Genomic DNA, 21,859 nt, shown 5'->3' on the forward strand with positions numbered 1-21,859 from the left:
CTGAATACAACAAATTATATTCAGTTCTCCATAAAGGCAGGCAAAATTAGATCAATTGTATATATCAATAATTAATCACAACGAATTATAATTAAATATTAATATGTCAATTGTCTAAGATAGATCCATTGTCTGGATAATCTTGCATGGGGTCAATTTATAATCGTATGATCTTGAATATCGAATGGTCACCTTGTATTAAGGAAAGCTTAGCTCACGCATCTCCTGGGTGAACTGACCAATAATAACACTCGGAAACTTTGCGCGGGAGAGAATTATTTCGTCTTTCGTCTGCATAGTCTATGTCATCTGCTAAAAGATGTGATTTCTAACCAGAAAGCTTTTGCGCACAGAATAACACATTTTACTGTAATTTCTTGTAGGTGTCTGACTCAGTGAGACCCAGATGATTAAAACGATACCTAGAAGATGTGAAAAAGAATAGGAATTACAAAGATACATCTTAATGCATAATTATACACACTTATAGTTAATTTAATACTATGATAAAATCATAGATCTCCAATATGACATGGGCAAACTGGCACGCATGAGGTCTCAGATGTCTGGAAACACCCCACACAGCTGCATACTGTACATGTGTTGGACCACTAAAAGTGTCAAAGAGGCAATAAACTCCAGACTTTTTGGAGCCATGCAGGCTGTTGAATCCTTAGGTTGTTGGATTACATGATTCACACTGGCGTGACCCTGAAGAGTCTGGGGAATCCTGCCGCCATCCCATAGAGACGGTGATACTGTTGCATGGTCTTTGACAAGTGATGTATTGCCCCATACATGTCCACTCTGAAGAGAAACATTATTAGAGATACAAAGGCTGATCATTATTCTTAGTCATGTTTATGTTATGCCCCTACCTGATGAGCTTCTCGATGGAGGTGCTGATGAAGAGCATCACTGCTTGGTGGCATGTGTCAAAGTCTTTTCCTTTGAGGAAGAAGAGGGAGAGTCGTGCAGCATCCACAGTTGAGATGTTGTCCTCAGATACACCATTGAGCATCAGGACAAATCTGTGCCAGAGCAGCTGAAGTGATCTCAGACAGGAAGTGGCACACGGATCAGGCTGTCTTCTTGCAGAGGCAGTGTCACACACATCCCGTTAGGGCGTTCCCTGGATTGTCCAAGATTGTGAGCAATAGCATGTGTTGTACAACTCGAATTCCAGAATAGTTGGGACATTTTTTTGAATTTGAATAAAATGAAAGCTTTAAGACTTTCAAATCACATGAGCCAATATTTTGTTCACAATAGAACATAGATAACATAATAAATGTTTAACAGAGTAATTTTACACTTTTATCCAATAAATGAGTTCATTTCAAATTTGATGCCTGCTACGGGTCTCAAAATAGTTGGGAAGGGGGCACCAAATGTTCTCCCGGACTCATGCAGTTGTATTAGCTGAAGTATGTGGTTTTGCTGAAATATACAAGGCCTTCCCTGAAATAGACGTCGTCTGGACGGGAGCATACGTTGCTCTTTTATTGCATTATATATCTTTCAGCTGTCATAGTGCATTCCAAAACCTGCAAGCTGCCCAAACCGTCTGCACTTACAGTACGCACCCCCATACCATCAGAGATGCGGCTTTTGGACTGAACGCTGATAACTCGATGGAAGATCTCGCTCTTCTTTTGCCCGTGATTTCCTACAAGAATGTCAAATTGTAAAATTACAAATGTAATGTACAAAAGTAGCTGCACTGCTTAAATGCACTGCTTAAAAAGATAAGTAAAGTCAAACTGATGACACAATTTGTATGTGAAAAGTGCATATTTACCCCCAATTGTCGTGGTATGGGGAAAATTATAATTTGAAATATTAAGTTGAAACTATTTTTATTGGATTCCATGACCCCAAAAATTTCATTAACGCGATAACTGAAGCAAAGATATGGGCTATAGAGTATTTTGGTGCATTGGTGGCCATGTTTTTGAGAGAAAAAAAAACATGATTAGTTCTGAGACAAAGTGTGATCTCACTTGTGTCTTGGGATACATTTATTTGTATGACCCTACGGTACTTCCATACCAATGGCGACATTTGCATTTTCACTTTCAAATGTTTAACCTCCCTACTGCCTCAAGATCACATGCTGATTATAATCAGATAATCAGCGTGTGAGTGTGAATTTATATTGGGATGAGATCATGCAGGATTTTTGTTATCTATTTGTTATCTAAGAGTAAGAGTGTTATCAAAAACGCTAAAGCTCTCAGTGTTTGAATGATAAAGATTTTCACAAGCGGTTGCGTATACATTTCAAAACTCTACACAAAAACCTCATAAAATAAGAGATGCACTTTAAAAAAAATGTCAGCATATTATCAATTAAGTTGGTACAATATCATATAGTATGGGTCTGCAAACGTGTATCCGCCCGATGACGCATCAGGTTTAGAACGTCTGAAAATACAGACTGACTATATCAGGGGTCAAACCTCAGTTTCTGTAGGGCCACAGCCTAATTAAACACACCTGATCCAGCTAATTATAAATAGATACGCTTATCTCACTGCGTAAGAGACAGAGTCAAATTAGTAAAGAAAGAGAAGTGTTTATTCTTGCAAGAATAGGCCCAGTCGCGAACACAGCAGTTACACTGTGGAGAGAGTGAGACGCCTTCAGGGAGACATGAGACAGCTCTTATATTATTTTCAAGGTTTCTCTTCACCCGCTGTACCTTTCACCCACCCAGATAAGGCCCTTACTGCTGTTAGTCTCTACTTATGGACACAAACTGGTACTGAAGTAAACTGGCCGTCCCTAAGGTCAGAGGTCCTGTCCCATATGTTCCTGAAACGTCACCCACAACCACGTACACATCTATACAGTGTTTTACTCATGGAATAGGTTCAGTGGAAACACATGGCTCAGACTACCTAGTAATCTTCACTAATTATTAAAATTTCCAAAACAGGTGTAAGGTAAGCTAAGTGACATTACTGGCGAGCCGGGGTTTTAACATTATTTTTAAAAAATGTTCCCTAGTAATAAATGTTGTAACTTTATTTTTATAACAAAAGCATTAGTCTTAAGGGACTCTATAAAAACACAGAGCTCAATAGTGTTCATGGGCCTACTTTCCCTTCCAAAAATGTCACTAGCCCCACTAAATAAGTTAATAAAAACATTTTTATTTATTTTATTTAACCTTTGTTTAAAAAGGTAAAATCAGTTGAGAACATTTTCTCATTTACAACTGCGACCTGGCAGACAAAGCGAAACAGCAACTCAGAGATAAACATAGAAATAAGTAAACAATCAAAAATAACCAATACACATGCAAAAACACAATATAATACAAAATCAAGTGTATAAATGTATAAACAAACATACAATCAATGAACCAATCCATCAAAAAAAGCAAAATATAGTATAACACTACACTCTAAAAAATGCTGGGTTGTTTTAACCCAATTTTGGGTAAAATATGGACAAACTCAGCCATTGAGTTACATTTTTAAATTAAATTTTTAACCCAATGGCTGGGTTAGTCCATATTTTGCCCAAAATTGGGTTAAAATTGGTAAAGGAAATAGGAACCTCTAGAACCTCAAGGATTTTTGCAATTCAATCCAGTCATAGCAGAGAACTAGAAGGAATGGCGACGAAAAGAAGTATATAAGCTTTGGGGACAGCCAGTAAAATATACCTGCTAGAGCGCATACTACGAGTGGATGTTGCTATGGTTACCAGGGAGCTAAGATAGGGCGGGGATATGCCTAATAAGGACTTATAAATGACTTGGAGCCAATGGATTAGTGAGGGTCAGCCAATAAGAGAATAAAGATTACAGTGATGAGCAGTGTATGGAGCTTTGGTAACAAAACGGATAGCACTATGATAAATGACATCCAGTTTACCAAGTAGAGCTTTAGAGGGTATTTGTAAAAAACATCGCCAAAATCAAAGATTGGTAGGATGGTAAGTTTTACAAGGACATATCTGGAAAGATGCTTTTTTGACTAAATAGAAAGCCGATTCTAGATTTAATTTTGGATTTGAGATAATTAATGTGAAGTTTACAGTCTAACCACATTCCTAGATATTTGTAAGAGTCCACATATACTAAATCAGCCAAGAGTAGTGATGGTAGTCTGGTTGGCAGCTATGGACAATGCTAAATTAAAAAAGCATGCATTTAGTCTTACTAGCATTTAAAAACAGATGGAGATCACGAAAAGCGAATTGTATGGCATTGAAACTAGTTTAAAGATCAATTAACACAATCCAAAGAAGGGCCGGATGTATGTAAAAATGGTGTCGAATCGAATCACCAGCAGCACTAGCAACATCATTAATGTAAATAGAAAATAGGATTGGCCCCAGAATTGAACCCTGGGGCACTCCCATAGAGACTGCAAGAGGACTGGACAGAAGACCCTCCGATTTTACACACTGAACTCTATCTAGGAAATAGAGAGAACCAAGCAAGGCAGTCACTTAAGAAACCACAGTCCTATTCTACAATACAACACATGACAGTTTACAATACTGCTTTTAACATATAACAAGCTGAACTTTGATATCGAACAGCGAAAACCTAAAACCATGAACTCAGACTGATCAGTTTTGCAATCAGTCCTTGTTTGCTGTGGGTCAGGGTGGGCCAAGCTCCTGATTGGTCATGCCAACCCTCGCCCCCCTGCGGAGCAGGTATTGGGACACAGCCCATGTGATGGAGCAGAGCTGGAACTAAACTCTGTAAGGATGTGGCTAATAAGAAATTGGGTTTTACACTCCTGCTCTACATTCTTGCTATAATTAGCAAAGAGATTAGACACTTTAATGAGGTCTTGTCTCCTATTAATAATCTTCTACCTAATAAGGTTGGTCTGCAATTCATTTTCACTTTATCAGCTGATTGCGTTTTTGTTTCCTTGCAGAAATCAAAGAAAGTTGATCATCAAATACTGCATATCCAGAAACTGTCAGTCTGTCAATGGACAAGCGAGGACTGTCAGAAAACGTGAAGGGTTGAGACAGCGCAGGAGAGGTTAGCTAGGATAAATAGGCTAAACTTTCAGCCAACTCCCCACAGAAAAGTCTGTTCCCATTATTTTACCACAGGTTTCACACATAATCCGTGTGCAATGCATGTGCGGTGTGTATACGGTACGAAAGAACATTTCGATTCAGAGACATTTGTTTTCAGACTTTACCAGGAGCAACATTTAGCACGCATGACATCCACATAGCACACATAATAGACATTGCAGCATTGGACCTTGATAGTTTAAGACCTCTATTTGAGACCTTCTCCCCAAACAGAAGCCTGTTCCCTTTCACCAGATATGCTTCAGTAAACTGTGATGACGAATGTCATTTTGGCACGTTAAATCACATTAGAGGTATTTCTGAAGTTGTAGGGAGGTCAAGCGTTCAAGTAGTGTTTAAGGCTAAATGCCAATTTCACTCGTATTGGTACCGATCACTGAAATCTTGGAATAGTGACAATTAAAGAGTTTCAGCTGATCTTTTTCCATCATTTCCAAATTCTCTTCAGTGTCCACTTCAGTGCATCAAAATTATAAATGATGTTACATTATTTTATTAGGAGCCTCGGCCTGAGTCTGGATGTGCCATGTCCTCCAAAGGAAAGGAATCCGGATCAGATGGTGGGTTATCAGCATTACCTGGATGTTCCATGTCCTCCACAGGAATGGCATTGGGATCAGCTGGTGGGTCATCAGCATCCTGTAAGAAAACACAGATTCACAGAAGGTTAAAGTGATGAGAAGGATAGATGTTTCAGTTACACAAACACAAAAATACTGTGGTTTTCAGTTCTTCAATATTTAACACAGTCTATAAACCTGCATCAAAATGTCATCTCCTGTCCTTCAGTAATACAAAAATTGAAGTATTTTGATTTCAATTTCACATTAAAAAATTGGCGATGTCTAACAAAACACTTGCTCTCTGGCAAAAGTTGCCCTGTTGTATTATATGAACCGTTATTTAGTTAATTTGTGTGTGTTAATTTGACTGCCTCACTGGTGAACTGTAGTGTCAAAAAATTGAAAGGACAAAAAAATACTATTCACCGTTTACATTTATGTTTATATATAGAATTATTCTCATATTTCTTGTTAAATCATCTGATATGTAATACTTACATCCTGTGGTATTTGTTCTGCTGTATGTCTGTGGTGACGATAAATCACAACAACAAAAGTTACAACTGCAGAAACCAGCAGAAAAACAGCACCAACACATATTCCTGCTACAGCTGCTGAAGACAGACCTGAAACTGGAACAGATGAAGACAGACAGACATTATTACTAGAGATTGACTGATAATCATAATCCACCAAGTATTTAACAATATCTTTGATATTTACACATTTCTATTTTATACATACACCTTTCTGATCATCAGTTGTATGATATTGAACTAACTTTGCCGTTAAAATCAAAATATTCTAGGGCTGAACGATTATGGAAAATAATCTAATTGCGATTTTTTTAACCAATATTGCGATTGGGATTTAATATGCGATTTTTTAAAAAGTTCTTTACCTTTTGTATTAGTCGACAAAGACAAGCAATCAATCTTTGTACATCTTTGTAGAGTAGGGATGGGAATCTTTAGGCAGCTCATGATCTGATCTACTTTTTTTCTTATTAATTAATCTTAATAACACTTAAAATATGTATTTAATATTCACTGGAAAAATGCATTTTTAACATTCGTCAAAGTGTCCTTGAGTCAAAGTTCGCTTTTTTAAACATTCCATTCCCCAACAGTTATTGGGTTGATTAAAAAATACTGAACTGTTTTTTTCCTCAAAAGAAAATGCATTTAATGGCTGAATTATACACTCACCAATGACAGAAACACTGAATCTCTTCACTCTAGTGATGCTGAAGGTGCTGTTGATGAAGATCATCTGTAGTTTATAAAGTCCAGAGTGTGTGTTTGTGGTGTTCATGATGGTCAGAGATCCAGTCTGATGATCCAGCTTCAGTCTGTCTCTGAATCTCTCTTTACACTGATCATCTGTACAGATCTGACTCTGATCTCCAGTGATTTCAGCGATGAGAGTTTCATTAAAATACCACATCATCACATCACTTGGTTTTCTTATTACACCAGGATGTAAAGTAACAGATTCTCCCTCCTTCACTGACTTTCTCTTCACTTCATCTCGTTCAGCAGCAGAAACACCTGAAACACAAACCAACAATCCAGATTGTTTCAAAGCAGCTTTACAGAGATAACATGAAAATAAATTATAATACAACACAGTTTTTTCCAGAAGAAAATGGCGTCACAGTCCAGCTTAAAAAGTTTTTTGCTGGAAAAAGTGATTCATTTAATTTAGTGATTTTTCATGAGCTGAACTCAAAGATCTGAGGCCTTGTCCACACGGACATGGATATTTTATAAGCGTTTAAAAAAAAATTCCATCCACATGAAAACCCAAAAACACGCCATCAAGCGCTGTCAAGAGCATGCCACACCAGCAGGCGGCGATATAACCCTAACCGTAAAGCCACGTCGGCCAATCAGAAGCCTGACAAAAACTTATTACAAGTTAAAGTCATGGGGGTAATCCATCGACCGGAAGTTGAAGCCTCGCGGGAGCTGCCATCTTGTAGCAGAACTTCACTTGCGTTAGCATTCCCATTGACTCCCATTCATTTTGGCGTTGAATAACTTTACATCTGAGGCGTTTGAAGACCCCATTTGTCCTTTATTTATTTCTAAAAAAACATGACAATGTATAAATAGCTCCATTACCTTGTAGCTTATGTTATGGCCCCGTTGAAGCAGTTTTAGTGAAAGTAGGCTAACGATTGCGTCATACCCACACGACTCTCTGTTGCACAGTAGAGAGATTACCGTATGGACAGGAGAAGAAGCTCACGCGCAATTGGGGAAACATGGAGGCAAAATGACAAAATAATTAATCAGAATACCTAGCAAAAGTGTTTCCTTCTGCTAGCTCATGGACAGCTCCTACTCACACTCTCCGCCTCTGCAAGTTTCAGAACGGAATGATTCAGATTTCTCATGCCACAGCACTAGAAGACACGGGTTGCTCACGTCACATTACGTAGTCAAGCTCTGTTTGAGTCTGCGCGTCAGGGACGGAAGTGCTAAAAAACAAGCTTCAATCGTCTCAATGGAGTTCCAATGAGATCGCTCTGTCCATTTCTTTTACTGTCTATGGTTAAAGTAGGCGGATAACAGCGCAGCGCAGACGCATTCTCTGACGTCACAAGGCAAAACCCCCGTATTTACCGTCTACACGACAACACTGTAACCGGCGTTTCTGAAAATCCTCACCCTGGCCGGGGTTTTCAAAAATGTTCAGTTTCAGTGTCCTGCGATTCTGTGTGGACGAACGGCCGAACCGTGTAAAAAAAAAAATCATGATTATAAAAATATCCGTGTCCGTGTGGACATGGCCTAATACTTTTTCTATGTACACAAAAGTGAGCACTTTGCCTAGATGCATCCACCTCACGGGTGTGGCATATCAAGATGCTGATTAGACAGCAGGATTATTGACTTAGGCTGCCCACAATAGAAGGCCACCCTAAAATGTGCCATTTCAACACACAGCACAATGCCACAGATGCTGTAAGTTTTGAGGGAGCGTGAAATTGCCATGCTGACTGCAGGAATGTCCACCAGAGCTGTTACCTGTGAATTGAATGTTAAATTCTCTAACATGCGGTAAGTGTTTTAGAGAATATTCGGTTGTTAAGTCGTGACGTAATCACGCTCTGATAATACTGTTTCCGGGTCCAAATGCTGGGTCCTCTCTATCTGCTTACCGCTTTTGCCCGAGTTTTAACATGCCGCAGTGCTGTGTCCCATGTTGTTTAAATAGATCGGAGTTAAAAAAAACAAGTGACATTCAACTGTCATTCTACCGCTTTCCCTGTGACGAGAAAGAAAAGAGAAAATGGCTGCAGTTGATAAGGTAAGTTACAATTCTTTCCTTTATCTCTAACACCCACTGGCGCTGAAGCGAAGCCAGTCCTTTAAGAAAAGGGCTTAGTCTAACGTTATGGGTTGTAACGTTAATTAGATATGGACGAGCGGAGCGCTTGGACCTGGAAGAGGCTAAACGTCACGCGTGACGTCAGACTTAACAACCGAATAGGCAGTACATCCAACCGGGCTCACAACCGCAGACCACGTGTAAGCCCACCAGCCCAGGCCCTCCACATCCAGCATCTTCACCTACAAGATTGTCTGAGACCAGACGGCCGGACAGCTGCTGCAACAATCAGTTATCAAAACCAATTATAATTCTGCACAAACTGTCAGAAACCGTCTCAGGGAAGCTCATCTGCACTCATTGCCCTCATCAGTGTCTCGACATGACTTGAGTTTGTCGTCGTTACTGACTTGAGTGGGCAAATCACATTCGATGACATCTGGCACTTCGGAGAGTTGTTCTCTTCAAGGATGAATCCCGGTTTTCACTGTAGAGGGCAGATGGCAGACCGCGTGTGTGGTGTTGTGTTGTTGAGCGGTTTGCTGATGTCAATATCAGTTTAAACATAACATTCACTAACTCACCATGAACAGAAACATTGAAGATATTTCCACTGATTCTGCTGGTGATGATCTTCAGTTCATAGAGTCCAGAGTGTGTGTTTGAGGTGTTTGTGATGGTCAGAGATCCAGTCTGATGATCCAGCTTCAGTCTGTCTCTGAATCTCTCAGTGCCTTCATTACACTGAACATCTGTACAGAACTTATTGAGATCTCCATTGATCTGAGCGATTCGAGTGTCATTAAAATACCATTTAATATCTTCTTGTTTGATTGTTTGAACACCAGTGTATAGAGTGACTGAATCTCCCTCCATCACTGACACTTCATCTGATCCGACACCGGAAACACCTGGAGAAGAAATGAACTTATATTAACAAATTCACAATATAGTTTAATCTGAATTTGAATCTCCCACATCCATAGTGTTTAGCTATATTAAATTTTAATTTGGAAGAAGCTTTTCTCATATTAGATTCAAGTTACATTAGTCAACACTTTAAAGTATGTGATTTATTGGTTCAGTATAACAAGTAACAGCATCTGTTTTGGCATCCTTTGGCTATCATACATCATATGATGGTGCTATAACTCATTTAAATGCTATTAAACCATTCAATCGCACTAAGAAGGAAAAAACACAAATGTACTGGTGCATCTGAACCGGTTCTCTATGGATACTGAGGCTTTTTTAGGTCGGGTAGGATCTGTGATCTCTGACCCGGTTTTTTCATTGGCTTCCATGACTGTGATATATGCTGTGTTTTCCATCAACTGGCGACCCGAGCTGTCGAAATACTACTGGGCAGAATCCCACAGACCAAAACATTATCAGACATTCTGACACAGAACACACATTTCAAAGAATAAACGCCTGTCGCATTATTTTTATTAGAAAAAAACTGTGATCAGTGTTTTCTATACAGTATATCTGCAAACATATTATAGTTTTATTCTTTAGTATAGTATTGCATTCAGCTGGTGCTCTACCGTAATTTTTGTCTGAAACATTGTTCATTTGTTTTTATTTTTTTCTTCTTTGGAATGGTACGAAACTTGGTAAAGGTTTTGGCACTTGCTATGTGAACACACACACACACACACACACACACACACACACACACACACACACACACACACACACACACACACACACACACACACACACACACACACACACACACACACACACACAAAAAAAAAAAAGACAAGATTCCAACAGGTTAACAGGGAAATGAATGGGAGAAGAACTCTATCTAGAGTTAACTTTTGGCACCGTCTCATATTTTAAACACAACTTGTTTAGATTTAAGGCTTTGATTTTCTCAGATTTAGAGTAAAACATGTTTTTGAAAATTGAAAATAGTATTTCTGCACATTTTTCATAACAGTAAACGTAAAATTTTGTAACTTTTCACTTTTTCCCCTAAAAATACTAAATATTCAATACAATTTGTTTGACTGAAATATAGTACATTAATTTCATTTTCATTGAAAAAAAAACTAATTTCAGTCATTTTTCACTGACATGTGAAGAGCACTAATGTATATTATTACCATACGTCTAGTACCCTTTAGGTTCTGATATGGTATAAATGTGTAGCGTTGACGCAGGTGAATAATTTAATAGGTGGGAATGTGGCTTATCGAACAATCTGTTGCAGAACAGGAAAAGTTAAAGAACATCTGCTTGACCTTGACTTCTGGTTATTCATAAAAACAGCTATAATGAGTTCATTTACCAGTTTCGATGAAATTTGACACCTCCATGACCGATTTAACTAAGACAGAGGAAAAGTTATGTACACTAAACATTAGTAAACTACTTAACATTAGTAAACAATACTCCTACAGCATGTATTAACGTTATTTCAACATTAATGCTCTGTGAAGTAGCATGAACAAACAATTAACAACTGGATTTTTCAGCCACGAACTGAACGCGTAAATGAGGGAGAAAAAGTTGCACAAAAACTAACAATGCATTAAAACCAATGTTGTTTCTAATCTTTGACATGTCCAAGACTGTGATAAAAAGTAAAAAATAATAACAATCCAGTCCTCAATCACATTTTATATTGAAAATAAGTCATTTTCTGTGTTTTTCCCCCAAATCAGAGACATCGTTTGTAAATTTGGCAATTAAAGAGAGTTAAAACCTGTTTTTTTTTTAGTTATGATCAGGAATAAGATTGATTAATATGCAAAAAAGAAAAAAAATATATTTATCTGATACATTTTTAAAGCAGTTTAAAATAGTGGTTTTCAGCCACAAACATAACGAAAGCGTAGTAGTGAACAGCACATATTAAGGGTTAACTAACAAATGTTGACAAATGAGATTTTTTTAAAGTGAATTAATCAATGTGATGAACAAAAATCTGCATGTTGGTCTAGAACAAGCTCTTCTATAGTTTTTCTGCCAAAGTTCTTGTATTAAACTGACATTGAAGTATTGATGTGTTTGATGACTGTGCACCAGTGGCGTGCAGAGACCTCCTCAGGGTCAAGGAGGACACTAAACACTTTTTTATTTTTATTTTATTCTTTCTTTCCTTGGCATTCTAAGAAAATGTGTTTGATTCAATCAGAATGCATAACACACATCAAATGAAAATAGGGGAATTATGATAAAATTACTAAATAGTATTTACTTTACCAAACAAAACAGTGAGAATCAAGAAGGTAATTATGGAAAATTCAATTTTAGTTTTGCTGTTGTAAATTTAATGTATGTTTTAAATGTAGCTATCATGAATCAGTAACACTTTGCAATTATATGTTTCATTATTTAAATAAGTTAACATTAACTAATAATGAACTGCACTTCTACAGCATTTATTAATCTTAGTTAATATTAATTTCAGCATTTACTAAAACATTAAAATCAAATGTTGTATTTGTTATCATTAGTTAATGCACTGACTGTGGCATAACGCGAATAAACAATTAACGTTAACATTGTATTATTAACTAAAATGTAAAGCGTTACTATGAAATCAAAGATATAAAATTCCTTACAATTTAAAGCAGGACATGGACTTAAGATTTAATTTAACTAGATTTATTTCCCCAAGCCAATAACACTTGGATAAAACCACTGACATAATCACTCAGAATGCGTCTGTAATCGAGTTAGTTAGTATAACTCGCATGCTGCCGCAACTTTTAGAGTAGCATGGTAGGATAAATCAAATGTTCTGTATTAGATTAAACAACGTTACCGGCTGCAGCTTGTTTCAATATTGACTCGCGCGAACTGCTGCGTAAAGCGTATAGCCGTTAACGCGTACCAGGCGCTGCAAAGGAAACTCCGCCAAAGTTTGTTTTATTTGTTTGTATTACTATTGTTAGTGTAACGGATCCCAGCCAGGAGTCCGTTAGCAGATATATATTGATACTCCTGGTCGAAGTGCTCTGGAAATATTGAATATATTACTTAGTTAGAAGAGACACGGGACAACAGTTGCTCTTTTTCCATTCAACCGGAATATGATTTTATTAACAACATTTCAACCTTATATCTGCCATAGAGAATTATTCCTATTATTTTTGGTTGCTCTGTACTGAAACACAGGTAATATCCACAATTGGATAACACGAAATTACATATTCGTAAAAATGTACATTTCCACATAAATGTATCTTCACATATTTCCTCAACCTCTCTCTAAACCACCTTCTCTGTTATCTCTCATTAAACGAGTATTTCTGTATACATTATACATTTTACATACATTTAATTGTTCACTTAATAAAACAGAATAGATCCCATTTGCAGTTAGGTTAGGTTCAATTAAATTACATTAAACAAGAACAAACTTCAATAGTAAACATTTGTCTCCTAACTTTTACTCTTGATTTTTATGAACTGAAACTGTTTTACAGTCTAATATTACCACATGTGTGCATTCAATGCTACCACGTGCGTTTCACCCAAAGCTACATCTGTGAATTGCTTTTACTCTGTACATTAGCGTTTTATTTATTACCCGTAATGAATTATTCCCACCATTCATATTTAAAGAGCCCAAGCTCAACAGCTCCATAAAAGAAAGAAAATATGAAAGGGATAGAAAAAGAACAAAAAGACGCAGAGAAAAAAAAACACCCCATGTGACTTAACCATTTGATTTGTTTTGTGACGCATTCGCTTTGTCATTTCTTAGCTTTGTTAACTTACCATCTACCCCCATTCATATTTAAAGAGCCCAAGCTCAACAGCTCCATAGAAGAAAGAAAATATGAAAGGGATAGAAAAAGAACAAAAAGACAGAGAAAAAAAACACCCCATGTGACTGACTTAACCATTTGATTTGTATTGTGACGTATTCGCTTTGTCCTTTCTTAGCTTTGTTAACTTACCATCTACCCCATTCATATTTAAAGAGCCCAAGCTCAACAGCTCCATAGAAGAAAGAAAATATGAAAGGGATAGAAAAAGAACAAAAAGACGCAGAGAAAAAAAACACCCCATGTGACTGACTTAACCATTTGATTTGTATTGTAACGTATTCGCTTTGTCCTTTCTTAGCTTTGTTAACATTTTCTTCAATCTGAACCTTTGTTTACTAAACACCTCATAACTAACATTTCTCTGCAAAAGTTTTACCGTATGAATGAATTTGTTTTCATCAGGAAAAAAAATCTTTTTTAACTAAGGTAAATCCAGAAAGTTGTTTATAGCCTGTACTGTCTACACATCGTCCACACTCCCACACTGTGATCCAATGTCAGATACATCCGAGAAATCATCATCATCTCTCACCCCCAAAATCAGCATCAGTAGGCTACACATTTCCACAGAATTAGACATTTCAGACTTCTCATTAGAAACCCTTTCAACACTAACCGTAGCAGCATCATCCGTTGCACTATTTTCATCCAGTTCAGAAACATCATGATTTCTACCGATATCAACCATTTCATGAACGTTCTCAGTCTGACTTTCAATCACTCCATCAATCTCGTTGTCCCTCTGTGATTCAGCTTGAGGCTGCACGTCCTCAGAAACTGCCCTATACTCTCATTATCAGCAGAAGTACTGGGCCTCACCTCGACTTCAGTAACTTGGGCCTTGTGTGGGCATGTGTGCCTTTTATGCCCGATGTCCCCGCACTCAAAACATTTCATACTACCAGTGTTTGCGTAAATAAAATATGCTTTTCCTTTATGAATTTCGACCCCTGCCAAATTATTACCCCCCTCGTTGAAGTCCGTACCTGATTGCCTAATCCCAACCCCGCCCCTAATCTTAACCCCTCCCCCACAACTAATCCTAAACCTACCAATACTAGGGGGGTAATAATTTGGCAGGGGTCGAAATTCGGCACAACACCGGCAACACATCCTCGACAGTGACGCCCACACGATTCCATGGCGGAGCGACACCTGCGACGCTGTCCCAGTAGGGACAGACGCCATCACGTTGCCGCCGCAAACAAAACTCACAAACACTCACAAAACAAATCAAAATTAAATTTCAAAAGGAGAAAGAAAATAGAAAGAAAGAAAAAAAAAACATTCATAAACAAAAAGAGGAAAAAACTCCGAAAACAATCGTCCTTTCCTCGTGATCACCCTCAAGCGCGCCCCAACACTCCCAGCATGCACACAGAGAGAGCTCTTACCATTGTCGAGAAAAATGAAGACCACCGAAAGCGAATAAAAGAGAAGATTCATTTGCAGCACGTTTTGATTCTGATCATTCTTTTGCATTAAAAGAAAACGCAGTGAAATTAACATGGGAGCCTCCTTAATATGGAAATAGAGGGTAACGTCGCCACTAGTGAAGTCACAATGCGAGTAGAAGACATGACAAATGGTCTGTGTGTGTGTGAGAGAGAGAGAGAGAGAGAGAGAGAGAGAGAGAGAGAGAGAGAGAAAATGGTCTCTAGGGCAGCCTTTCTCAAAGTGGGTGCCGCGGCACACTGGGGTGCCCCCTAGCTGTGTCAGCGGTGCCGCCAAAAAATTACGTAGGCTAAAAAAACAGAAAAAAAACAGCTGACATTTCATATATAAATATATTGGAATTTACATATTTACGTTCTTCTTTTTAAACATATGAACATATTAATAAAATTGTAAGTTCATTTTAGATAAATATATAAAATTAATCATAAAAAAAAATCCGTCTCACAAGACCGAAGCAAGACGCACACAACTTGACGCAAGTGACGCAATCCATAGCAACGCGTTATAGCAACACCTCAGACTGACAGAAACGTAAAAATAAACGTGAATTTTGGCCACTTTAGTTACAGCATTATGGATCTTTTTTTGAAAAGAAAATCCCCATAAGAGCCGGGGATTTTTATTTTATTTTATCTGCATCCTGCACTTCATTTGAGTTCTCCTGGTCTGGATTTGTTATTGGGTTCTTGTATTGGGCGGTCCACCTCTTACGGTTTTATGGCATTTGTGTCTCTGATTAATTATTTTGTGAATTACTTTGCAAACCTGTGTTTTTAAAGGTGCTATAAAGTTTTTTTATTATTATTGTTATTTACAGTTCATATTATGCTCTGTTCATTACTGTTCTGTCTAACTAAACAAGACATTTGCATTTAAATTTGGGTTATGCAGTGTTTTTAAATTATATTTTACACTGGGGTGCCTTGAGATTTTATGCACTTTTTTCAGAAGTGCCCTGACTGAAAAAAGTTTGAGAAAGGCTGCTCTAGGGTATTGAAAGTGAGGAGTCAAGTGCCGATTTGGGTGGGGTCAGTAAAAAGGTTCAAATGCTGTTTTTAGAAACCTGTTGAGTTCATATCTGGGTTAATAATGAATTATTTTCTTAATGCAATAATAACCTGGAATATTTAGTGTGAAAATCAGATGTAGTTTGGTTATGTGCTTGTTTTAAATTTACATTTGTGAAATCAATAATAAGGATCAAACACGCTATGAAGGGGACACTGTTCTTAATCTGGGCAGAACAATCTGGTAATTGTCCTTTTTTTCAAAATTATTTTTTTTTCTTTTTAAAAAAAAAAAAAAATTTTTAGCAATGTTTTCTCTGCGTGATTCTGACAATCTTCTCCTTAACGAAGGTTTATAAAGACTTTTACACATTTATTTTTCTTTTCTGCAAGAGATGTCACTGAGACGTTTCTGGTAGTCAGTTAAAAAAAGGAAATTGAATATTAACATTGTTGATATTAATATTACATTGTATACATTGTTAATATTTGTTAATATTACAAACATTGTTTATTTCCAATGGTGAATCCGTCATGGTGGACAAAATAAACTGTAGATTAATATAAATCCCAGGTTAGATTTATAATCCCTGATTTGTTAATCTGTGTTTAATATTAAGTGATGCGACAAACATTGGATGTTCTCAAATCTACAGCTGATTTCAGGCTTTTGTAAACAAACAGAAACATTAATCTGTGTAAATCTGTGTGTTCATCAGGTGTGTTTGGTGATTCAGTGTCAGTGATGGAGGGAGATTCTGTTACTCTAAACACTGATCTCACTGAAATACAGGAACAAGAATGTGGATATATGGACCTGGAAACTCTCTATTAGCTAAAATAAAAAAGAAGCAGCAAATCTTCTCCACATATGATGATGTTCCTAATGGGAGATTCAGAGACAGACTGAAGCTGGACGATCAAACTGGATCTCTGACCATCACACACACCACAACTGAACACACTGGAGATTATAAACTAGAGATAAATGGAGTCAAAAAATCATCAAAAACATTCAATGTTTCAGTCTATGGTGAGTCGAGATCATTTGTCTTGTGTGTCACATATTCTTGTTTTATTAAAGGAATATTCAAAACAAGTTAAACAAACAGTATTTGTGCCATAATGTTAATCACTAGCAAAACTCAAGGTTATGGTGACGCGCTTATGTCAATGGAAACTTTTAAAACTTTAATTTTTTGATATGTTTTATCTTACCTCAAGGGCATCCAAGATGTAGGTGTCTTTGTTTCCGCAGTATTTTCAATCTTGACATTTTTAGGTCAAACCGTTCTTGTCTGTCAGTCATATAATGGAGGTCTATGGTCACCACCTCAAAGAGCATGCACAGAGAAGTCCATATTAACCATGATTTAGTGACTCGTAAATGTAACCACACATTGATGGCCTAAGACACGAAACGAGCGGTTTGTGTGAGAAAACAAACAGTATTTATATCGTTTTTACCTCAGCCACGTCCAACTGATCTCTCGCGTGTGTACGTCACTCATTGTTTACACAGATTTCAGAAGTGTTACCTTTCACTGTGAAGATATAAACATAGTTAGATATATCAGGAAATCGCAATGGAAGACAATTTCGATACATCAACAGACAATGTTTAATTTTTTTCGCAACCGTGTGAGAGATCACTTCCAAAGTCTCCGCGCCTCAGAGTGAGATTTCAAAGCGAACTATCCCTTTAAAAGCACAAATGTGAAGCTTATAATTTTATAAAGGCACTGGCATTAATTCTTCTGTCAAACTTAGTTTATTATTAAAGTTTAAAGGTACGGTACTGTGCTATTTCACAACGGCTAGCAATAACAGAGTTTGAAAGCATGAGATCCCACATTTCCTTCATCAAAACACATGAACACACACAGCAGAACGTCACGAGAGACGGCGTTACATTACCTCATGTCTCAAAGCACAGAACGTTACAATGCTGAATATAAACAACTAACAGAGCTCTACTCGTACCACATGACTGCTGCAGACTCGTTTCACCGTTGATATTGTTGATATAGAAATGTATAAATCTGAGGATGAGAACAGCTCTGAGGAGAATATGATTGTCAAATAGATTTTGCTTTTGTTTCTCAGCTCGTCTGCCTGTTCCTGTCATCATCAGTAACTCTTCACACTGTCCTTCATCATCACCATGTTCAGTAGTGTGTTCATCATCAGTGTTGAGTGTGTGTGATGCGACTCTGTCCTGGTACGCAGGAATGAGTGTATTGTCCAGCATCAGTGTGTGTGATCTCAGCATCAGTCTCTCTCTACCTCTGGAGGTGGAATATCAGGATAAAAACACCTACAGCTGTGTGCTGAACAATCCCATCAGCAACCAGACCACACATCTGGACATCAACACACTCTGCAGACACACATGTGCAGGTACACCACCACTCATCATATACGTGTGTGTGTGTGTGTGTGTGTTTACGGACCTGATCTCTGTCTTCTGTTGTAGATCAGACTGATGCGCTCACTCACATTCATGACTATATCTCTATTATTTTTGGAGTGAGCTCTTCTGACATGCAGAGGTCTCAGATGTCTGGAAACACCCCGCACAGCTGCATGTGTGTGTTGGACCCCTAAAAGTGTCAAAGAGGCAATAAACTCTAGACTTTTTGTAGCCATGCAGGCTGTTGAATTCTTAGGGTGTTGGATTACATGATTCACCCTGGCGTGACCCTGAGGAGTCTGGGGAATCCTGCTGCCATCCCATAGAGACGGCGATACTGTTGCATGGTCTTTGACAAGTGATGTATTCCCCCATACATGTCCACTCTGAAGAGAAACATTATTAGTGATACAAAGGCCCTTCATTATTCTTAGCCATGTGTATGTTATGCCCCTACCTGATGAGCTTCTCGATGGAGGTGCTGATGAAGAGCATCACTGCTTGGTGGCATGTGTCAAAGTCTTTTCCTTTGAGGAAGAAGAGGGAGAGTCGTGCAGCATCCACAGTTGAGATGTTGTCCTCAGATACACCATCGAGCATCAGGACAAATCTGTGCCAGAGAGCAGCTGAAGTGATCTCAGACAGGGAGTGGCACACAGACCAGGCTGTCTTCTTGCAGAGGCAGTGTCACACACATCCCGTTAGGGTGTTCCCTGGATGGTCCAAGATTGTGAGCAATAGCATGTGTTGAAATGTACAATTCGAATTCTAGAAAAGTTGGGACGTTTTTTTTTTTTTTAATAAAATGAAAACTATCAAATCACATGAGCCAATATTTTGTTCACAATAGAACATAGATAACATAACAAATGTTCAAACAGAGTAATTGTACACTTTATCTAATAAATGAGCTCATTTCAAATTTGATGCCTGCTACAGGTCTCAAAATAGTTGGAACGGGGGCACCAAATGTTCTCTATAGGTGAAAGATCTGGACTGCAGGCGGGCCAATTCAACACCCGGACACCTGCAGTTGTATTATCTGAAGTATGTGGTTTTGCTGAAATATACAAGCACTTCCCTGAAATACGCTGATAACTCAATGGAAGGTCTTACTCTTCTTTTGCCTGTGATTTCCTACAAGAATGTCCAATTGTAAAATTACAAATGTACAGAAGTATAGCTTTACTGCTTAAGTACAAAATTACATTTTTTGATCGAAAAGATAAGTAAAGTCAATCTGATGACACAATTTGTATGTGATATGTGCATATTTACCCTAGAGTACTAGGCTCTAGAGTATTTTTGGTGCATTGGTGGGTGGGCATATTTTTGAAAAACAAAACAAAAAAAAACATGATTATGTATGATGATATTTCTGAAAAACATGATCTCACTTGTGTTTTGAATAAATTTATTTGGATGACCCTAAAGTTACGTCCATACCAAAGGCAACGTTTGCATCATGACTTGAAGTCAAAGGCCAATTTTTTGGGCTCAACCTCTCAACTGCCTCACGATCACATGCTGATTATAATCAGATTAGATCGGTGTGTGAGCGTGACATTATATTGGTATGAGATCTTGCAAGATTTTTGTTATCTCTTTGTTATCTAAGAGTACTCTCACACTTCAATACCATTTGTCATCAAAAACGCTAAAGCTCTCAGTGTTTGAATAATAAAGATTTTAAAACTCTAAACAAAAACCTCACAACATATGAGATGCACTTTTATTAAAAATGTCAGCATATTATCAATTAAGTTGGTACAATATCATATAGTATGGGTCTGCAAACATGTATCCGCCCGATGCAGATACAGCTTCAGGTTTAGAACGTCTGCAAGAAAATACAAATGGACTATATCAGGGGTCAGGTGTAAGGTGGGCCAAGTGACAGAATTAATGTTGGATTTGAGATAGTTAATGTGAACTAGCAACATCATTAATGTATATAGAAAATAGGGTTGGCCCAAGAATTGAACCCTGGGGCACTGGACAGAAGACCCTCCGATTTTACACACTGAACTCTGGGAAATAGTTGGAGAACCAAGCAAGACAGTCACTGGAGAAACCAAGGCTATAGAGTCTGCCAATAAGGATACGATGGTTGACAGACTCAACACCTTGGCAAGATCTATGAAGATGGCAGCACAGTAATGTCTCCTATAAATAGAGGTTATGATATCATTAAGTACCTTAAGCGTAGCTGAAGTGCATCCATGACCAGCTCGAAAACCAGATTGCATAGCAGAGAAAATACGATGGTGTAAGGGCGGGGTATACAGTCAAAGACCCGGAAGCGGATTTGAAGAATGAAGACCTGGAGTCAGAATTATAAAGAAAAGTTTTACTGAAGATAGTTTGCACTTTCACAGGAGTTCGTAGGCCGCCTTCTTACAGTTACAAAGATCACAGCAGTTATACCATTTACAAGGTCTAAGCTGTCATTGCTTACATGTTGAATGATTCTGATTGGCTAAGAAATAGATAAAAACAGTAATTTTCCACACATATACAGATAGAAGAAGCATATCTCCATGGATTATGCTGAGACTCATAAGCTCATCATGACCCTCCAGGTCACAGATTTGGGTTGCTGGCGCCAGTATGTCCAGAACAACAACTCAGTCAATCTCCAATAATGCCAGTGGTTCCTTAACCTGCAGCGAAGAAGACTAACACACACCGACACACTGCTTTTCCAAGGTTGGATTTGGCCAGGCTCTAACTATAAACTGGAGACTCGTCTCAAAACATCAAGATAATGCATTCTTTCTCTCAAGGATAGCTAAACTTTAGACTAACTGGAAATTAAAACTTTAAAAAAGAAATGGTCCCTGAAACTATTGGCTTCAATTACCCCTATATGTTTTAACACTTTGAAGACCTTTCTCAAACACAAAACAAATCCTTATTTCATTTCTGGAAGCCGGGCTAAATGAGCAAGCACAAATACAGACATTAAAGAGTACATGCAAAGAACATTTCAGTAATCACACTGGTAACTTCTATAACAAAGGAAAATCGCACAAGGCTAGAGAAGTCATTCAACTCATTTAATATTTAGAAGAAAAAAAATACTGATTAATACCTTGATTATAATTACTCATCATTACTATACTTTGAAGCAGAAGTGGATCCACCTCCTTCAATGGGATTCAAAATATTCAGTAATCTGGCATTCACAAACTAGACATG

At 37.8% G+C, this 21,859-nt stretch overlaps 1 protein-coding gene and 2 long non-coding RNA genes across 3 annotated transcripts in view; all 3 read right to left on the bottom strand.

The window, feature by feature from the left end:
• Positions 1–1,159, bottom strand: LOC148995738 (uncharacterized). The gene is made up of 2 exons (XR_016146929.1): positions 879–1,159; positions 1–807 (listed from the first exon to the last, which is right to left on the bottom strand). It is a non-coding gene; the product is annotated as an uncharacterized LOC148995738 (long non-coding RNA).
• Positions 1,160–3,004: 1,845 nt separating this feature from the next.
• The window catches only part of LOC148995739 (cell adhesion molecule CEACAM3-like), a 35,720-nt gene continuing 16,865 nt past the window's right edge, over positions 3,005–21,859 (bottom strand). The window contains exons 4-7 of the mRNA XM_089121707.1: positions 9,569–9,895; positions 6,854–7,195; positions 6,144–6,277; positions 3,005–5,721 (exon numbers count right to left, since the gene is read on the bottom strand). Coding sequence (XP_088977833.1) covers positions 5,578–5,721; positions 6,144–6,277; positions 6,854–7,195; positions 9,569–9,895 — 947 coding nt within the window. The 3' untranslated portion in view covers positions 3,005–5,577. The remainder of the gene's footprint in view (positions 5,722–6,143; positions 6,278–6,853; positions 7,196–9,568; positions 9,896–21,859) is intronic.
• LOC148995740 (uncharacterized) lies at positions 16,653–19,997 on the bottom strand. The gene is made up of 3 exons (XR_016146930.1): positions 19,116–19,997; positions 17,713–19,044; positions 16,653–17,578 (listed from the first exon to the last, which is right to left on the bottom strand). It is a non-coding gene; the product is annotated as an uncharacterized LOC148995740 (long non-coding RNA).

Source organism: Pimephales promelas, chromosome 2 (genome assembly GCF_988280905.1).
Source record: "Pimephales promelas chromosome 2, fPimPro1.hap1.1, whole genome shotgun sequence".
NCBI lineage: Eukaryota > Metazoa > Chordata > Actinopteri > Cypriniformes > Leuciscidae > Pimephales > Pimephales promelas.